At 40.9% G+C, this 14,429-nt stretch overlaps 1 protein-coding gene across 4 annotated transcripts in view; it reads right to left on the bottom strand.

Annotated features, from left to right (window-relative positions):
- The window catches only part of syk (spleen tyrosine kinase), a 177,997-nt gene that overhangs the window by 61,951 nt on the left and 101,617 nt on the right, over nucleotides 1-14,429 (bottom strand). For all 4 annotated transcript variants that reach the window (XM_078568677.1, XM_078568698.1, XM_078568693.1 and 1 more), the window contains exons 5-6: nucleotides 8,354-8,435; nucleotides 3,889-3,938 (exon numbers count right to left, since the gene is read on the bottom strand). In XM_078568677.1, coding sequence (XP_078424803.1) covers nucleotides 3,889-3,938; nucleotides 8,354-8,435 — 132 coding nt within the window. The remainder of the gene's footprint in view (nucleotides 1-3,888; nucleotides 3,939-8,353; nucleotides 8,436-14,429) is intronic.

Raw genomic sequence — 14,429 nt, 5'->3', positions numbered from 1 at the left:
ATTGTGACCCCTTGTTCTAGATACCCCAGCCAGAGAAAACCTCATCTCTACATCCAGTCTGCCCAGCTCTGTCAGAATTTTATACGTTGCAATGAGATCTTTTCCTACTATTCTTCTAAACTCCAGTGAATACAGGCCTAGTCGGTCCAATCTCTCCTCATACGACAATTCTGCCATCCCAGGAATCAGTCTGGTGAACCTTCATTGCACTCCCTCTATGGCAAGTATATCCTTTCTGGGGACACTGTTTCAAATCCCACATTTTAAATTCAATCAATAAATCTGGAATTGAAAGTTCTAATAGGTGACCACAGAACTATTGTTGATTGACATAAAAACCCAGCTGGTTCACTAATGCCCTTTATGGAAGGAAACCTGCCATCCTCATCTGGAATGGCCTACATGTGACTCCAGACCCACAACAATTTGGTGACTCTTAAATGCCCTCTGAAATGACCTCCAAGCCACTCAGCTGTATGAAACTACTACAAAGTCTAAAAGGAATGAAATCAGACAGACTGCCCAGAAGGAAAAAACAGTTCGGACCCATACTCTTCTTTCCCAGTTTTTACTGGTATTCCATTTTAAAGTATACAAGACCAGTTTGGACCAGTATTTTTATTTCCCAGTTTTTACTGTTTTTTCCTTCTGGGTGCCTGACATCGATCTAGGCACTGGAAACGAGAATGGCAATCTCAGCCCTGTTGACCCTGCAAAGTCCTCCTTACTAATATCTGGGGGCTAGTGCCAAAATGGGGAGAGCTGTCTCACAGACTAGTCAAACAACAGCCTGACATAGTCATCCTCATGGAATCATACCTTACAGGTAATGTCCCAGACACCATCTTCACCATCCCACCAACAGGACATACCCAGAGGTGGTGGCACAGTGGTATACAGCCCGGAGGGAGTTGCCCTGAGAGTTCTCAGCATCGACTCTGGACCCCATGAAATCTCATGGCGTTAATTCAAACATGGGCAACCTTCTGCTGGTTACCACCTATCATCCACCCTCAACTAGTGAATCAATACTCCTCCATGTAGAACTTGGAGGAAGCGCCAAGGGTGGCAAGGGTGCAGAATGTATTCTGGGTGGGGGACTTCAATGTTCACCACCAAGAGTGGCTCAGTAGCACCACCACTGACCCAGCTGACCATGTCCTAAATGACATAGCTGCTCGACTGGGACTTCGGCAGGTGGTGAGGGAACCAGGTGGAAAAGCCTACTTGTACTCACCCTCACTGATCCACCTGTCGGAGATGCATCTGTCCACGACAGTATTGGTAGGAGTGACAAACGCACAATTCTTGCGGAAGGGGACGAAGTCCTATCTTCACTTCGAAGATACCCTCCATCAACACGATGGTGTGGCACTACCACTGTGCTAACTGGGATAGATTTCAAACAGATCTAGCAACTCAAAACTGGGCATCCATGAGGTGCTGTGGGCCAGCAGCAGCAAAAAAACTATACATTTGTAACCTCTTGGCCGGCATATCGCCCACTCTACCATTACCAAGGGGATCAAACCTGCTTCAATGAAGAGTGCAGGAGGGCATGCCAGGAGCAGCGCCAGGCATACCTAAAAATGAGGCATCAACCAGGTGAAGCTACAATACAAGGCTACTTGCATGCCAAACATTGGAAACAGCATGCAATAGACAGAGCTAAGCGATCCCACAACCAACGGATCAGATCTAAGCTCTGCTGTCCTGCTGCATCCAGTCATGAATGGTGGTGAACAATTGAACAACTAACTGAAGGAGGAGGAGGAGGAGTCTCCACAAGTATCCTCATCCTCAATGATGGGGGAATCCAGGACATCAGGGCAAAAGATAAGGCTGAAGTATGTGCAACCATCTTTAGCCATAAGTGCCAAGTGGATGATCCACCCAATCGATGGCTGGCAACTCCGTAGTCCTAGCAGTGCCACCGGGAGTGGCACACACCAAGGTGCCCAAACAGATAAAAAAACAAAAATAAAAATACCTGGAAAAACTCAGCAGGTCTGACAGCATCTGCGGAGAGGAACACAGTTAACGTTCCGAGCTCGTATGACTCTTCAACAGAACTAAGGACAAATAGAAGAGAGGTGAAATATAATCTGGTTTAAGGGGAGGGTGGGACAAGTAGAGCTGGATAGAGGGCCAGTGATAGGTGGAGATTGCCAAAAGATGTCATAGACAAAAGGACAAAGAGGTGTTGATGGTGGTGATATTAGCTAAGAAATGTGCTAATAGGTGACATTAAGGGTAGAAAGCAGGACGAGCAAGGTACAGATAGCCCTAGTGGGGGTGGGGTGGGAGGAAGGGATCGAAATAGGCTAAAAGGCAGAGATAAAACAATGGATGGAAATACATTTAAAAATAATGGAAATAGGTGGGAAAAGAAAAATATATATAAATAATTGGGAAAAAGGGGAATCGGAAAGTGGGTGGGGATGGAGGAGAGAGTTCATGATCTAAAGTTGTTGAACTCAATATTCAGTCCGGAAGGCTGGAAAGTGCTTAGTCAGAAGATGAGGTGCTGTTCCTCCAGTTCCTAATGAGTGAGTTGCTGCATTAGGAGCACAAGCTCACAAAATGCTCCCTATAATCCTGTGGTTCCTTTGTGCTAAATGACACAATTTGAACCTTTCAGATAGCCACTAATAAAAAAGCAAAATACTGCGGATGCTGGAAATCTGAAATAAAAACTAAAACTGCATCTGTGGAGAGAAACCAGAGTTAATGTTTCAGGTCAATGACCTTTCACCAGAAAAGATTTCAGGCCTTCAGTTAGTGATCATCTGGGGTAGAAATTGGTATGCGTGTACCTGATTTCCTTGGTTCAGAGATGCTGTAGCCAAGCAGCACTCAATCTGGGCACATTAGTGTACGAGCCTCATGCCTGTTGCAGGCAGAGATTCTGATACTAGAATCAAGATCTATCTGAAAATCAGAATGGATGGGAACTCACCAGTAACTCCGCACTTTGTCCAGTCATGAAACCTGCATTCCACTGCTGCTCTTCTCTTGTGCAAATATGGGAGGCAGCAAGATGGAAATCACCCTCCTGCCCCCAAAACCCATATATGTTATGGTAATGTTTAGTCTTACGTAACAGCTCAACAAAGTTCAAGATTTTACTGCACAATTTAAATATAACTATCCAAATTAGCAAGCTTCTTTCAACCAAGTTACTTCTATGAAGTGTTCGCCACCCATTGGATGCTGTTCCTGTTTCAGACAAAATATCTTTATTTAATACACTTATTAGCCTTTGACTGGAGGTGGCCACACTGAAGGATCTGGTATGTGCAAATCAAAGTTTGTCGGTGCAGGGTAAGGAATCTGCTGTGAAATCCCAAACTGTATGCCTATTCCATGGAAGCAGTAGGTTGACCTGCTTAATTGATCAAAAAAAATCAAGCGCTATTGAATTATAATGGTCTGATAGTCTGGTGTATTTGGCCCAGTAAAGCACTTACAGAACTTGAATTCATCCCTGCAGCTCCCCACGCAGCAAATCTCTGGTTTCGTCAGCATATTTGTGGGAAGAGCCAAGAAAAGACAAGATCCTTCCCCAGAGAGAAGGTTAAAAAGAACCAGTGGGCAAGTCACCCTGCTGCACTCGAATGGGTCATCAAAGAAGCCATGAAAAGCAAATAGTAAATAATAAATATTTGAATAACCTGTATGTTAAACTAAAATTTTACTTCACACAAGGACTAACACTGTGTACTATTTTCCTAGGAATTTTATTTCCAGAGATTCTAATGCGTTAAGACAACATCAAGGTTTACCATAGTCAGATGTGTTTAGTTAAGACAATGAGCAGTAGAGTTGTTTTATAGAATCTGAAAGCTGTTCAGTTCTTTACCACATTGGTGTTAAATACATTCTTACCTGAGGATGGTTACTTGGAACTGGTGGTGCAGGGGTTAACCCAAAGGCGTCTAGAAAACAAAATCATAGTAATGGGACACAATTAGGAATCATATAATCTGTATATCAAGTAGTCCTTTATATGGACTTTCAATACTTCTTGACTTAAGACTGTGGGGTAAACTAATTCTGCAAACAGAGTGTAATATTGCTTCATTTGAATTGATGGACATGATTTTCAAAACAGGTCACACTTATAGCATAACTTTGCACGAACAGTTGCAGGCATGTTATTTTCAGCAAACTTGTGACGTAAATAACAGGCTGAAAGTTTACTACATAAGGTGCAAATGTCACAGGAATTAACAGTTATGCTAGTTCCACAGCACATTGCAAAATTCACAAGGATGGAGGGTAGTTGAAAGAGATGCTCAGTATACCAGGATTGAGTGAGTTCCTTTCCTTCTCTAAATTCTTGAATCGCCTCTTGTCATACCATTCAAGAGTGGTTTGAAAATACAGTGTGAATGTAATATTGTTGCAATTGACCCCATACACATTGTAATCCCATTTATCAATCCCAAAATTATTTTATAGTTCTTCAAAAGACATACATTTTCACCCTTAGTGCAAGTAGCTACTGAGTGAGTAAACTATTAATATACTGTGGAAAGTGTTCGTTGATAGTAGCAACATTGTACCAGCCCCGCAGCAGCATTACTATTATCAGCACCATGTTAAAAGCTGTGTAGTGATGATACCATGCAAGCATTCTTAGAACTAAAGAAACTGGTTTTGCAGCACCAAGTCAAACAAGTGAGTAAAATCCCAGGTATTGAGTGTATGTTGAGTTAATTGATCTCAGTCAGTCCCTTTGGACTATGGGTGGACAAAAGTAAAAACAGCCTTCTCCTGGTTTGCTGAAAGGTGCAATTCTACAGCTGTCAGGTGGATACAGGGACAGGCTAGGTTGTTACATCCCTTGTAGTTAAATAGCTTGCTGAAATCATTGTCTGAGCTGTAGATGCATGAAGAAAGACCACATGGAAAAGACATCCAGGTAGAAATGATGCCTGCAAATTTGTACCCCAAGAAGAGTCAGCACCTTCAGGCGAAGAGAGGTAAATGGGGAAAAAAACTGGGGATAGAAAGAAAATAAATATTTGATGTATTTCTTTTAAAAAAAACCCCTATTGGGGCCATTTTCTAAGTAAATTTCCTCAAGAACAGTTTCACAGATGTCAAGTCATAGTCATTACACCATGAAGGAGGACATTTTGCCCATTGACTTCATCTGTGAAGAGTAATCCAATCAGTCCCATTCCCTTTGCTCTATCCCCACAGCCCTGCAAGCTTGTTTCCCTCAAGTGCTCATCCAATTTCCTTTTGAAATCATTGAACATCTCCACTTTCACCACCCTCAAAGGCAGTGATTTCCATTGACTTTTTAATATGTACAAATTACTTGGATATTGGAACACAAGGCAAAATTTGCCAATTAGCACTCGCTGCGCAAAAAGGTTCTTCCTCACATTCCCTCTGCATCTTATGTCCAAAACCTTAAATTTATGTCCCTTAGTCCTTGTACCATCAGCTAATGGGAGCAGGTTTTCTATGTTTACCTTATATAAAGCTGTCATTATCTTGTACACCTCTTTCAAATCTCCCCTCCATTTTCTTTGCTCCAAAGAGAACAACCCCAGCTTCACCAGCCTAACCTTGTAACTAAACTCCCCACAACCCTAGAACTATTCTGGATAATCTCCTCTGCACCCTCTCAAGGACCTTCACATTCTTCCCAAAGTGTGATGATCAGAAATCTATTTGTAGCCGAACCAGAACTTTCAAAGGTTCAGCGTAATTTCCCTGATTTTGTACTCAGTGCCTCAATTTATGAAGCACAAGGTCCTTATGTTTTGATAATTACTCTATCAATATGTTTTACCATGTTCAAAGGTCTATGGACATGCACCCCAGTTCCCTCTGTCCCTCCACACTCTTAGAACTGCCATTAAGTCTATATTGTCTCTCCCTATTGCTTCTTTCAAAATGCATCACCTCACACTTCTCTGTATTAAATTAGATTTGGCACCTGTCTACCCATTCTTTTAGCCTCTCTGTCCTGTTGCAGTCTTTTGGTATCATCCTCACTGTTTGCCATACCTCATTGTTTGGTATCATTGGCAAATTTTGAAATTTTACTTTGCGTTCCAATATCCAAGTCATTTGTGTATTTTAAAAAGTCAGTGGACTTAGCATTGACCCTTGGGGAAAACCCACTGTCTACCATCCTCCAGTCTGAAAATCAACCATTTACCACAACTTACAGTTTTTCTGTCCTTAAGCCATTTTTTTTAACCAAGCTAACATTGACCCTCCTATTCCATAAGCCTCAATTTTGTTGACCAGTCTTTTTTGCAGTATTTTGTCAAATGCTTTTTAAAAATCCATATAAGCACCATCCATTGTATTCCCTTCATTGACATTCTCTGTTACTTCATCAACAAATTCAATTAGATTAGTCAAGCATGATTTGCCTTCTACAAATCAGTGCTGGTTCTCTTTAATTAAGTCAAACACCTGCAACTGTCTGTTCATTTTTTCCTTGATTATTGTTTCTAAAACCTTACCCACCACTGATGCTAGACAGACTAGGTTGCAGTTATTAGGAATGTCCTTACTCCCTTTCTTGAATAAGGGTGTCCTATTTGCACTCTCTAATCCTCTGGTACCTCTCCCATATCTAGGGAAGAATTGAAGATTACAAGCCATTCTGCTATCTCCACCCACGCTCTCTTTACCATCCTGAAATTCAAGCCAGCTGGACCAGGTGACTTATCCATTCTAAGCATACCCAGCCTTAATACAACCTAGCAATTTTCATTCCATCTATTATCGCTACCATTTCCTCTTCCACTGATATTTTGTCAGCATTTTCTTCCTTAGTAAATACAAATCTAAAGTATTTATTTAGTATCCTATCCTTGCCCTGTGCCTCTAAGCATATATCACCCTCCTTGTCTCTAATAGGACCTACATTGCCTTTTATGACCTGCTTACCATTTACAGGCCAATAAAAGATTTTTGGGTCGCTCTTTGTATTAACTGCCATTCTATTCTCATATTCTCTCATCAATCTTATTGTTTTTCTCTTCAATTCCCCTATCAATGTATTATATTTGGTCTGGTTCTCACTTAAAGAATTTACCTGACATCCTCTAGTTTTTGTTTGACCATATTCTGTATTTCCTTTGTCATCCAACAAGGCCTGGCTTTGGTTTCCCCACCTTCTGCCCTTGTTGAAATATACCTAGCCTATACCTGAAACATCTCCTCCTTAAAGACCTGTTACAGTTTTTTTCTGTCAGTGGTGTTTGGTTCCATTTTACCCTGGCTAGATCCCTTCTCCTCCCACTTAAGTTAGCCCTCTTCCAATTTAGAAGTTCCCAAGTGTTCTTGTAAGACACAGGGTCCACTTGGCCCACCTCATTCCCCAGCACCAGATCCGGCAATGCCTCCTTCCTAGTTGGAATGAGAAACATACTCTATTTCCAACATGACAATGTCTTCCATAATCAGTACTGTCACACCAATTCTCTTTCTTCCTTCCATATCTTTTATGAACACTTTGTATCCATGAATATTAAGCACCCAGGACTCTATTTTAAAACTATGTTTCTGTTATTGCCACTACATCTATTTGTGCTTGTAGCTCACCAACCTTATTCACCACGCTTTGTGAGTTTATGAACATACACTGTAAACCTATCTTTGTATTCCCTTAGTCTGCTGCTATCTAATATGGTAGTACTTCCTTCTCTAGTGCTATCCAGCACTCACTTTATGCACCTTATTTGCCTTTCTACTACTTCCTTCGCTATACCTCGCATCTTATGTACCTTGTTCCCATTTTGTACCATATACACTGGTGTCCACTCCCTTGTCAATTTAGTTTAAATCCTCACCAACCACACTGGTGAACGTCTCTGCGAGAACATTGATCCCATTCCTGTGCAATCTATCCCTTTTGAATAGGTACCTCCTGACCCAGAACAAACCCCAATGCCAGAGGAATCTGAAGACCTCCCTCCTGCACCATGCCCCAAGTCAGGTATTGATCCTCCTTATATTCTTATTTCTACTTTCACTAGCATGCACCACTGGGAGTAATCCAGAGATACTATACGTGGTCCTACATTTGAACCTCTATAGCTCCTAAAAATCTGTCCGTAGGACATCAATACCTGCTCTCTTTCTGCCATTGGTATCAACATGTAACACAACTTCTGGCTCATTCCCTTTCCCCTGCAGAAGGTATTGCAACCTCTTCATGATGTCCTTTTCCCTGACGCCATTTTGCCGAAATTTGAACTCTCACAGTTCTTTGCTTGTGTTACTCTTCTTCAACAAGAAATGTTAGCTCCCTTGCTTCCACCTCCCCCCATCTATCTCAATAATAAATAGCAATGGAAGTGTGGCAACATACCAACTGGATGATCAGGATTTGGACATGGTTCAGTGAGAACTTGAAGAAGACCGTCAGACTTGTAATAGTAATGGTCAACCATCTAGAGAGAAGATTTTCCATATTAAAATTAAAATTAAAAATACATATAACAATGCTTTAGATTGAAACATTTGTCAGACTTTATTTCAACATCTCTTTTCTGCAGTTATAAGACATAACCATTTATTTCTAACCTATTCTTCACCTGCTATAGGTAGGGACTATCATATTAGAGTTTTTAATTTTTCTCTGCACTGTTTTGTTCTGCAAATGAGTTGATAAATGCACAAAAATTTTGAAGGAAACAAGTTAATCAGTGCAACAATGAAAGAAATGAAAATGATCTCTTTTCCTATAATGATGTCTCTTCCTCCTATCTAATTTTTTTCTCTCTTCCTTTCTTTTTCTCTTCCTTTTGCCATTTATAAATAATATTCTTTTTAAAGATCATGGAAACTCAATTTTTAGTCGACATAATTTGCACTTAAATTTCCTTAATCGTTTGCACCGATTAAGCCAATTTTCAAATTGCACTGAAAAACCAACAGGACCGTGTGGAAACTCAAAGCTGGTGTGTTATTCTTCATCCAAATATTCAATTTTTGGAAATTCAAGATGGACCAACTTTTTTCTTTTAATATCTATCATTTTTGTGGTTTTCCCCAAACTCACGTGTACAGGTATCCAACTGTAATTGGTTTCTGCAGAAACTCACTTCTCTGGCTTTCATGCTCCCTGACATTGAAAAGAGCACAATTGAAGGTGAGAAAGAAATTAAGGCTATTTTTAGAAAATTAACAGGGAAGCTGTCATGCAGAAATCGACTGCTACAGTCTACAGATAATTGAGAAGATTCCAATTAGAGGGCAAGAAGTCACAATCAAATTAATCTTGGGCTGATTGGATATTCCAGTTAGGGTTGGAATTGGACAAGTCAGAATGATGGGGAAGGGGTCAGTTTTAATCAAGTAGAAAAGCTTGGTTCTACGTAGATGTTGAGCATGCAGGTTTCAGTCAGAAGAGGGACGAAATTTGGGTCAGGGAGAAGAGGGACTGACCAGGTGATTTACCTGACCTCAGGGAAAGAAAAAATGTAAAAAGAGAAGTAAGCTTTTAAAAAAATTAAAAACTAAAAGTTAAAATTAGAGATCATCTTGTTTTTAAAAATAAATGCCTTATGTGGTAACGAGTGGTTCATGGTTTCTTGTGGTTGGAGGAGACAACTGTTAGGATCTGACTAGTTATGGTGTCGTTTAGCTAGCATTGTTGAATCAAAACGGCTTTAGTTACGTTTTTACAATATCACAAACATACAATATTACATTACAAACATGTTTTTTTTAATAGATATGTATATATGAATAAAAGAGAAGAGCTAACTATTGCTGCTGTTTGAGAATTCAATAAAGCACTGAGCAATAGATCAAAGCAGAGAACACATGGAATTTTTTGATAAATGTTTACTGTAGGGATTTACTATAAAACTGAAATCTGCTTTGGGTTTCAATTACAGCATTCCTTTCTAAACTAACACAACCAGAAACAGATGAGCTGCTTGTTCATCTCATCACTGGCTGTAGAATCTACAGTGTGTGATAAAATAGCTGCTGCACATGCACAAAAAAACACTAAAAACTTTATAAGTCCCAAAATGAATGTAGGTCTTTCTTTCTCAAACTAGGATCTCTGGCTTTAGCAGATTTAATACAATTCCAGAGTTTGCTGATATTCCAACATTTTTGTTGTAACAATTGGCAAAATACGTGCTGGGGATTTGCTCAGAGATTCTCCCGATCGGCAACTGAAACGTCTTAGGAAGCTCTGTATCTGGAATTTCTGATGAGGTTACAGTGCCGATTGGAAGAATTCCTGAGGGCATTCCTGGTGACATTCTGTGCCTTGCCACATGTCTCAAAATATCGCAAAGCACTTTTAAACAACCAATTCCTTTGAAGTTATTGATGGGCAAGATATTACAAGAAGAAAATATTCATTGGCATCCATCATATTCAAATGAAGTGGAAATGATTTGTCTACAGCAAAGAAGTTATGTGGATTTCTGGTTCTGTTGTACAATCAATCAGTCGTATCTCTTCCACTGCACATATGTCACACTCAGCATTCTGTTGTTTTTTATTATATTAACGACACAGGCAATTTTTAGTGCCTTAGGGCCATCTCATTTTTAAAATACTGTCTGTACTCTGAAAGTTAAATGACATTTCATACCCCATCACCCGTACGGTATTTCTCAAATGAGATGTGAGTATTTTTCAAGTTTATTTTTATCTTTTCACCTATCACTTCCCATTGACAGTGTGCCAGCCAGTAGAATCAAGAAACTGTATTCAATCAAGCATCAAATCCATTGAGAATTACGCTAGTCTCTGTTTCATTGCTGAGAAACCAGCTTCTTTTCAATTTTTTTTGTTTAAATGTAATTCTGAAAAGACGCAAAGTTGAGTTTTATGCCATGCAATAAGAAGAGGTTTAGGCATAAATTTGCAATAATGAGCAAATTTAAAACTAATCTAATATAGGTGAAAGGACACGCTCCATTCTTAAAAACGGTCTTTCCATATTTTCCAGTTCCACACCAACCAACCTTGTGGTTTCTCGGAATAAATTGGAAATCTAGTAATAACTTGTACTAAATTAAGGACAGTTCTTTGTTGTACACCTGTGTCTACAAGAAGCTAATTTCAGACTACCCAAAATAAACACCCCATAGACTGATACAGCTAGCACAATTAGGAGACGCATTCCATCAGATTGAGCTAGACTTGCTCACCTATGATACCAACAAATCCTACTTAAATGATTTTTATTTTATTCCAATTTCCTTCCAGTGCCTGCGGGATGTGCTGAATTTCTGGCCTCGCCCACTGCCGGGATTGTTTAACCCTATTGAAAGTCAATGGACTTTGGATGGGCCGTCGAATCTCCCGCAACAGATCCCACCACGACAGAGTTGGAAAATCCCAGTCTATGGGCAGAATTTTGCCGTTGGTTGGCGGGCGGGCCTCACCAGCTCGGTGGCGGGCGGGCAGCCGATCGCCGCTGCCGAAACGGGCCCCGCCGCCATTTTGAGTGCACAGGCCAATTAAGGCCCGCCCAGCGGGCTACCCGACGGGAAGCGCACAGTGTGGGGTGGGGGGGAGGGATATACCCCAACTGTCAAAGTGCGCACAGCTCCCTGAGACTAAGAGCTGTCTCAGGGAGAGCGTTGAAAGTTTTATAAACTTAACAAATAGAAAAATAAAAAAATTATTAACATGTCCCCCTCATGTGACAATGTCACACGAGATGGGACATGTTAATAAATATCACAATGTTTATTAAAGTTTTTTAAAACAGATATGAAACCTCATCCCGCCACTGGATGAGGTTCTATGTTTTTTTAGAAGCCCGCTGGGGGTCCTGGCCTGCCTGCCAGCCTTAAGGTTGGACGGGCAGGGCCTTTAATTGGCTTAATTATCCTGTCAATGGCCTCAATTGACCACTGACAGGTTGGCGGGCAGACAGCGAAATCAGCTGTCCGCCCGCCTTCCTCAATATTTAAATGAAGCAGGATGAAGTCGGGGGTTCCTCCCGACATCATCCCACGTCATTTTCGTGTCAGCAAGCGGACCCCGCCCCCAACTCGCCGACAGAAAAATTCTGGCCTATGTCTCTGTGAAGGGTGGGCAAAAAAGTAATTTTTCTCAAATGATTTTGCATTTAAAATAGTTCAATATTTACTATCCTAGTGTTGCACTTTTTGATGGAATGTTACCTTAAAGCAATATTAAAATATTATCCCTCCCATCAATGGTCCAGTAATAGTTTGGAGAAAATTTAACGAAACAATCAAAGGGAAATAATCTAATTATTCAAGTCCAACCTATTAAACTGATTTAAATTGTCACTGCAGCAGAAACCAAAACAATAATACAAGAGATGGCAATGTTTCGGTTGGTGTATGAACCTACCATGAACTTGGTGCAATTGGAATAGACCCACCCAGCCAAATAAGGGTTGATTCTGCCAAGACTTCCAGGGAGGCAGCAAAAGGTCCAAGTTCACAAAATTGCACAACCCACAACAGCATGTAAACTCATAAAAAGAAATGAAACGAGCAAATGTACAATTAGAAGGAAATAAAGAGATTGATATAATGAGATAGACTGAAGTTTAGAAAGAGGGTATTGAATTTTTCCAAAAGAAGTGAAAACTGCTTAAAGGGTTTATTCAGCTATTGTTGATATAAATCGAACAAAAGTTCAGTTACTATCCATGCAAGGGCCTTGAAAATTAGTTCTTCCACAGCATATAGGAAAGGATTAGGAGCAATTAAAAGTGAAAAACTCGCAAGGAACCCTTAATACATCACGCATGCACCAAGATGCTACATCATGTTGGGTTCTACTGTTGTACTGTGGAGAGTGGGACACTGAACGAACATTTTTAAATTGGGTTTACACAGTGTAGGTGGCCCAAATTTAAAATATACAATTGCTACACATGTTCCCCAGGGGTTGGGAAACTTGGCAGTGAAAGGTAGGTGGGAGCTACCAGCTCCATGGGTTAGGTGCCTCTATCAGCACTTGTAGGCCAAGAGGAGCAGGGGTGCTCCCCTCAGCCCCTCAAGGAAGCTTTTGGCCTGCCCAAGCCCCAGTTGCTGACTTCTCCCCACTTCCCCCATCCTACTGATCCCTGACCCAGTCCTGATTGGGAGGACTGAGGAGAGGTTGCCAATCATGAGCCTCTGTCCTGCTAATTGCCACAGACGGTCCCTAGGCGTTCTCAACCTTGGTCTCCTACCATTAGTGTACCCTCCTGTCCACTATCTAGAAGGTTCATTTGAACGGATGTCATTTGGGACTAAGAGCTAAAAAATATTATGGGGAGATGATGGTGTAGTGGTATTGTTGCTGGACTAGTAATCCAGAAACCCAGGGTAATGCTCTGGGGAGCCAGATTTGAATCCTGCCACGGCAGATGGTGGAATTTGAATTCAATACAAATCTGGAACTAAAAGTCTAATGATGACTATGAAACCAATGCTGATTATTGTAAAAACCTATCTGGTTCACTAATGTCCTTTAGGGAAGGAAATCTGCCATCCTTGACTGGTCTGGCCTACATGTGACTCCAGACCCACAGCAATGTGTTTGACTCTTAAATGCCCTCTGAACAAGGGCAATTAGGGATGGGCAATAAATGCTGCCCTAGCCAGCGAAGCCCACATCCCATGAATTAATATTCTGAAATTAAGATTGGCAGAAGCTCCACACCACTGGTCTTGCCGGGTTCTTTGGCTGTTTACGGCCTTACCTGCACCCTCCTCACCTCTCCGTAAATATCAAGGCTAAGGTGTTAAAAGGTTTGGATTCATGCTATGGAATGGGCTAACAGATTGGTATCCCAGTGCCCTGACCCGTGCAGATACATGCAGTTTCATTTTTTAGAAACCAAAGTGTAGGGTAACAGCAAGATTGAAAAAAAAGATAAATGACAAGGAAGTAGTGTTTGGTTTTTAAAAGCCTGAAGATTGCAGAAAGGAAAGACTGATAGAGGTGAAGAGCTCCACAGTTTTGAGTTTCCAGGGAAGAATGCGTTAGGAGCAGGAGGCCATATGATCTGTCTTGGTTTCAACAGACAATTTCTCGCCCAGGAGTTCCAAATATAGATTGTGCAGCTGGAGTATGCATCAAATGGATAATAGGCTCCTTCTCATGGGCATGGTGAAAAAGTTGAAGGGTGAGTTTGTAGACTTGTTATTAGAATCCTAATACAGATCAGATTCTTGCTCCGTCAACCAAGTAACAGTGTATAAGGTAATTTAAGTTTAAGCATAATGGCTCAGCTGGCAAATGTATCACCTGCTCTGGTACTGAGCCATATAGACCAGCAAGTGCTAGATTTAAACCCTAACAAATTATCTAAGAACCGTCAGAATAGTGATGGGGCTTCATGAAATTGGCTTTAGTGTCCTTAGGGTAGAAAAGGTTAAATTTAACCACAATCCCAATCCCAGTCATGAGCTATAATCTCTGCTGAAAAGTGTGCACAT

This window comes from Cetorhinus maximus, chromosome 2, assembly GCF_964194155.1.
Source record: "Cetorhinus maximus chromosome 2, sCetMax3.hap1.1, whole genome shotgun sequence".
NCBI lineage: Eukaryota > Metazoa > Chordata > Chondrichthyes > Lamniformes > Cetorhinidae > Cetorhinus > Cetorhinus maximus.
Note: the sequence above shows the minus strand (reverse complement) of the source record. Positions and strands in the feature narration are given on the sequence as shown.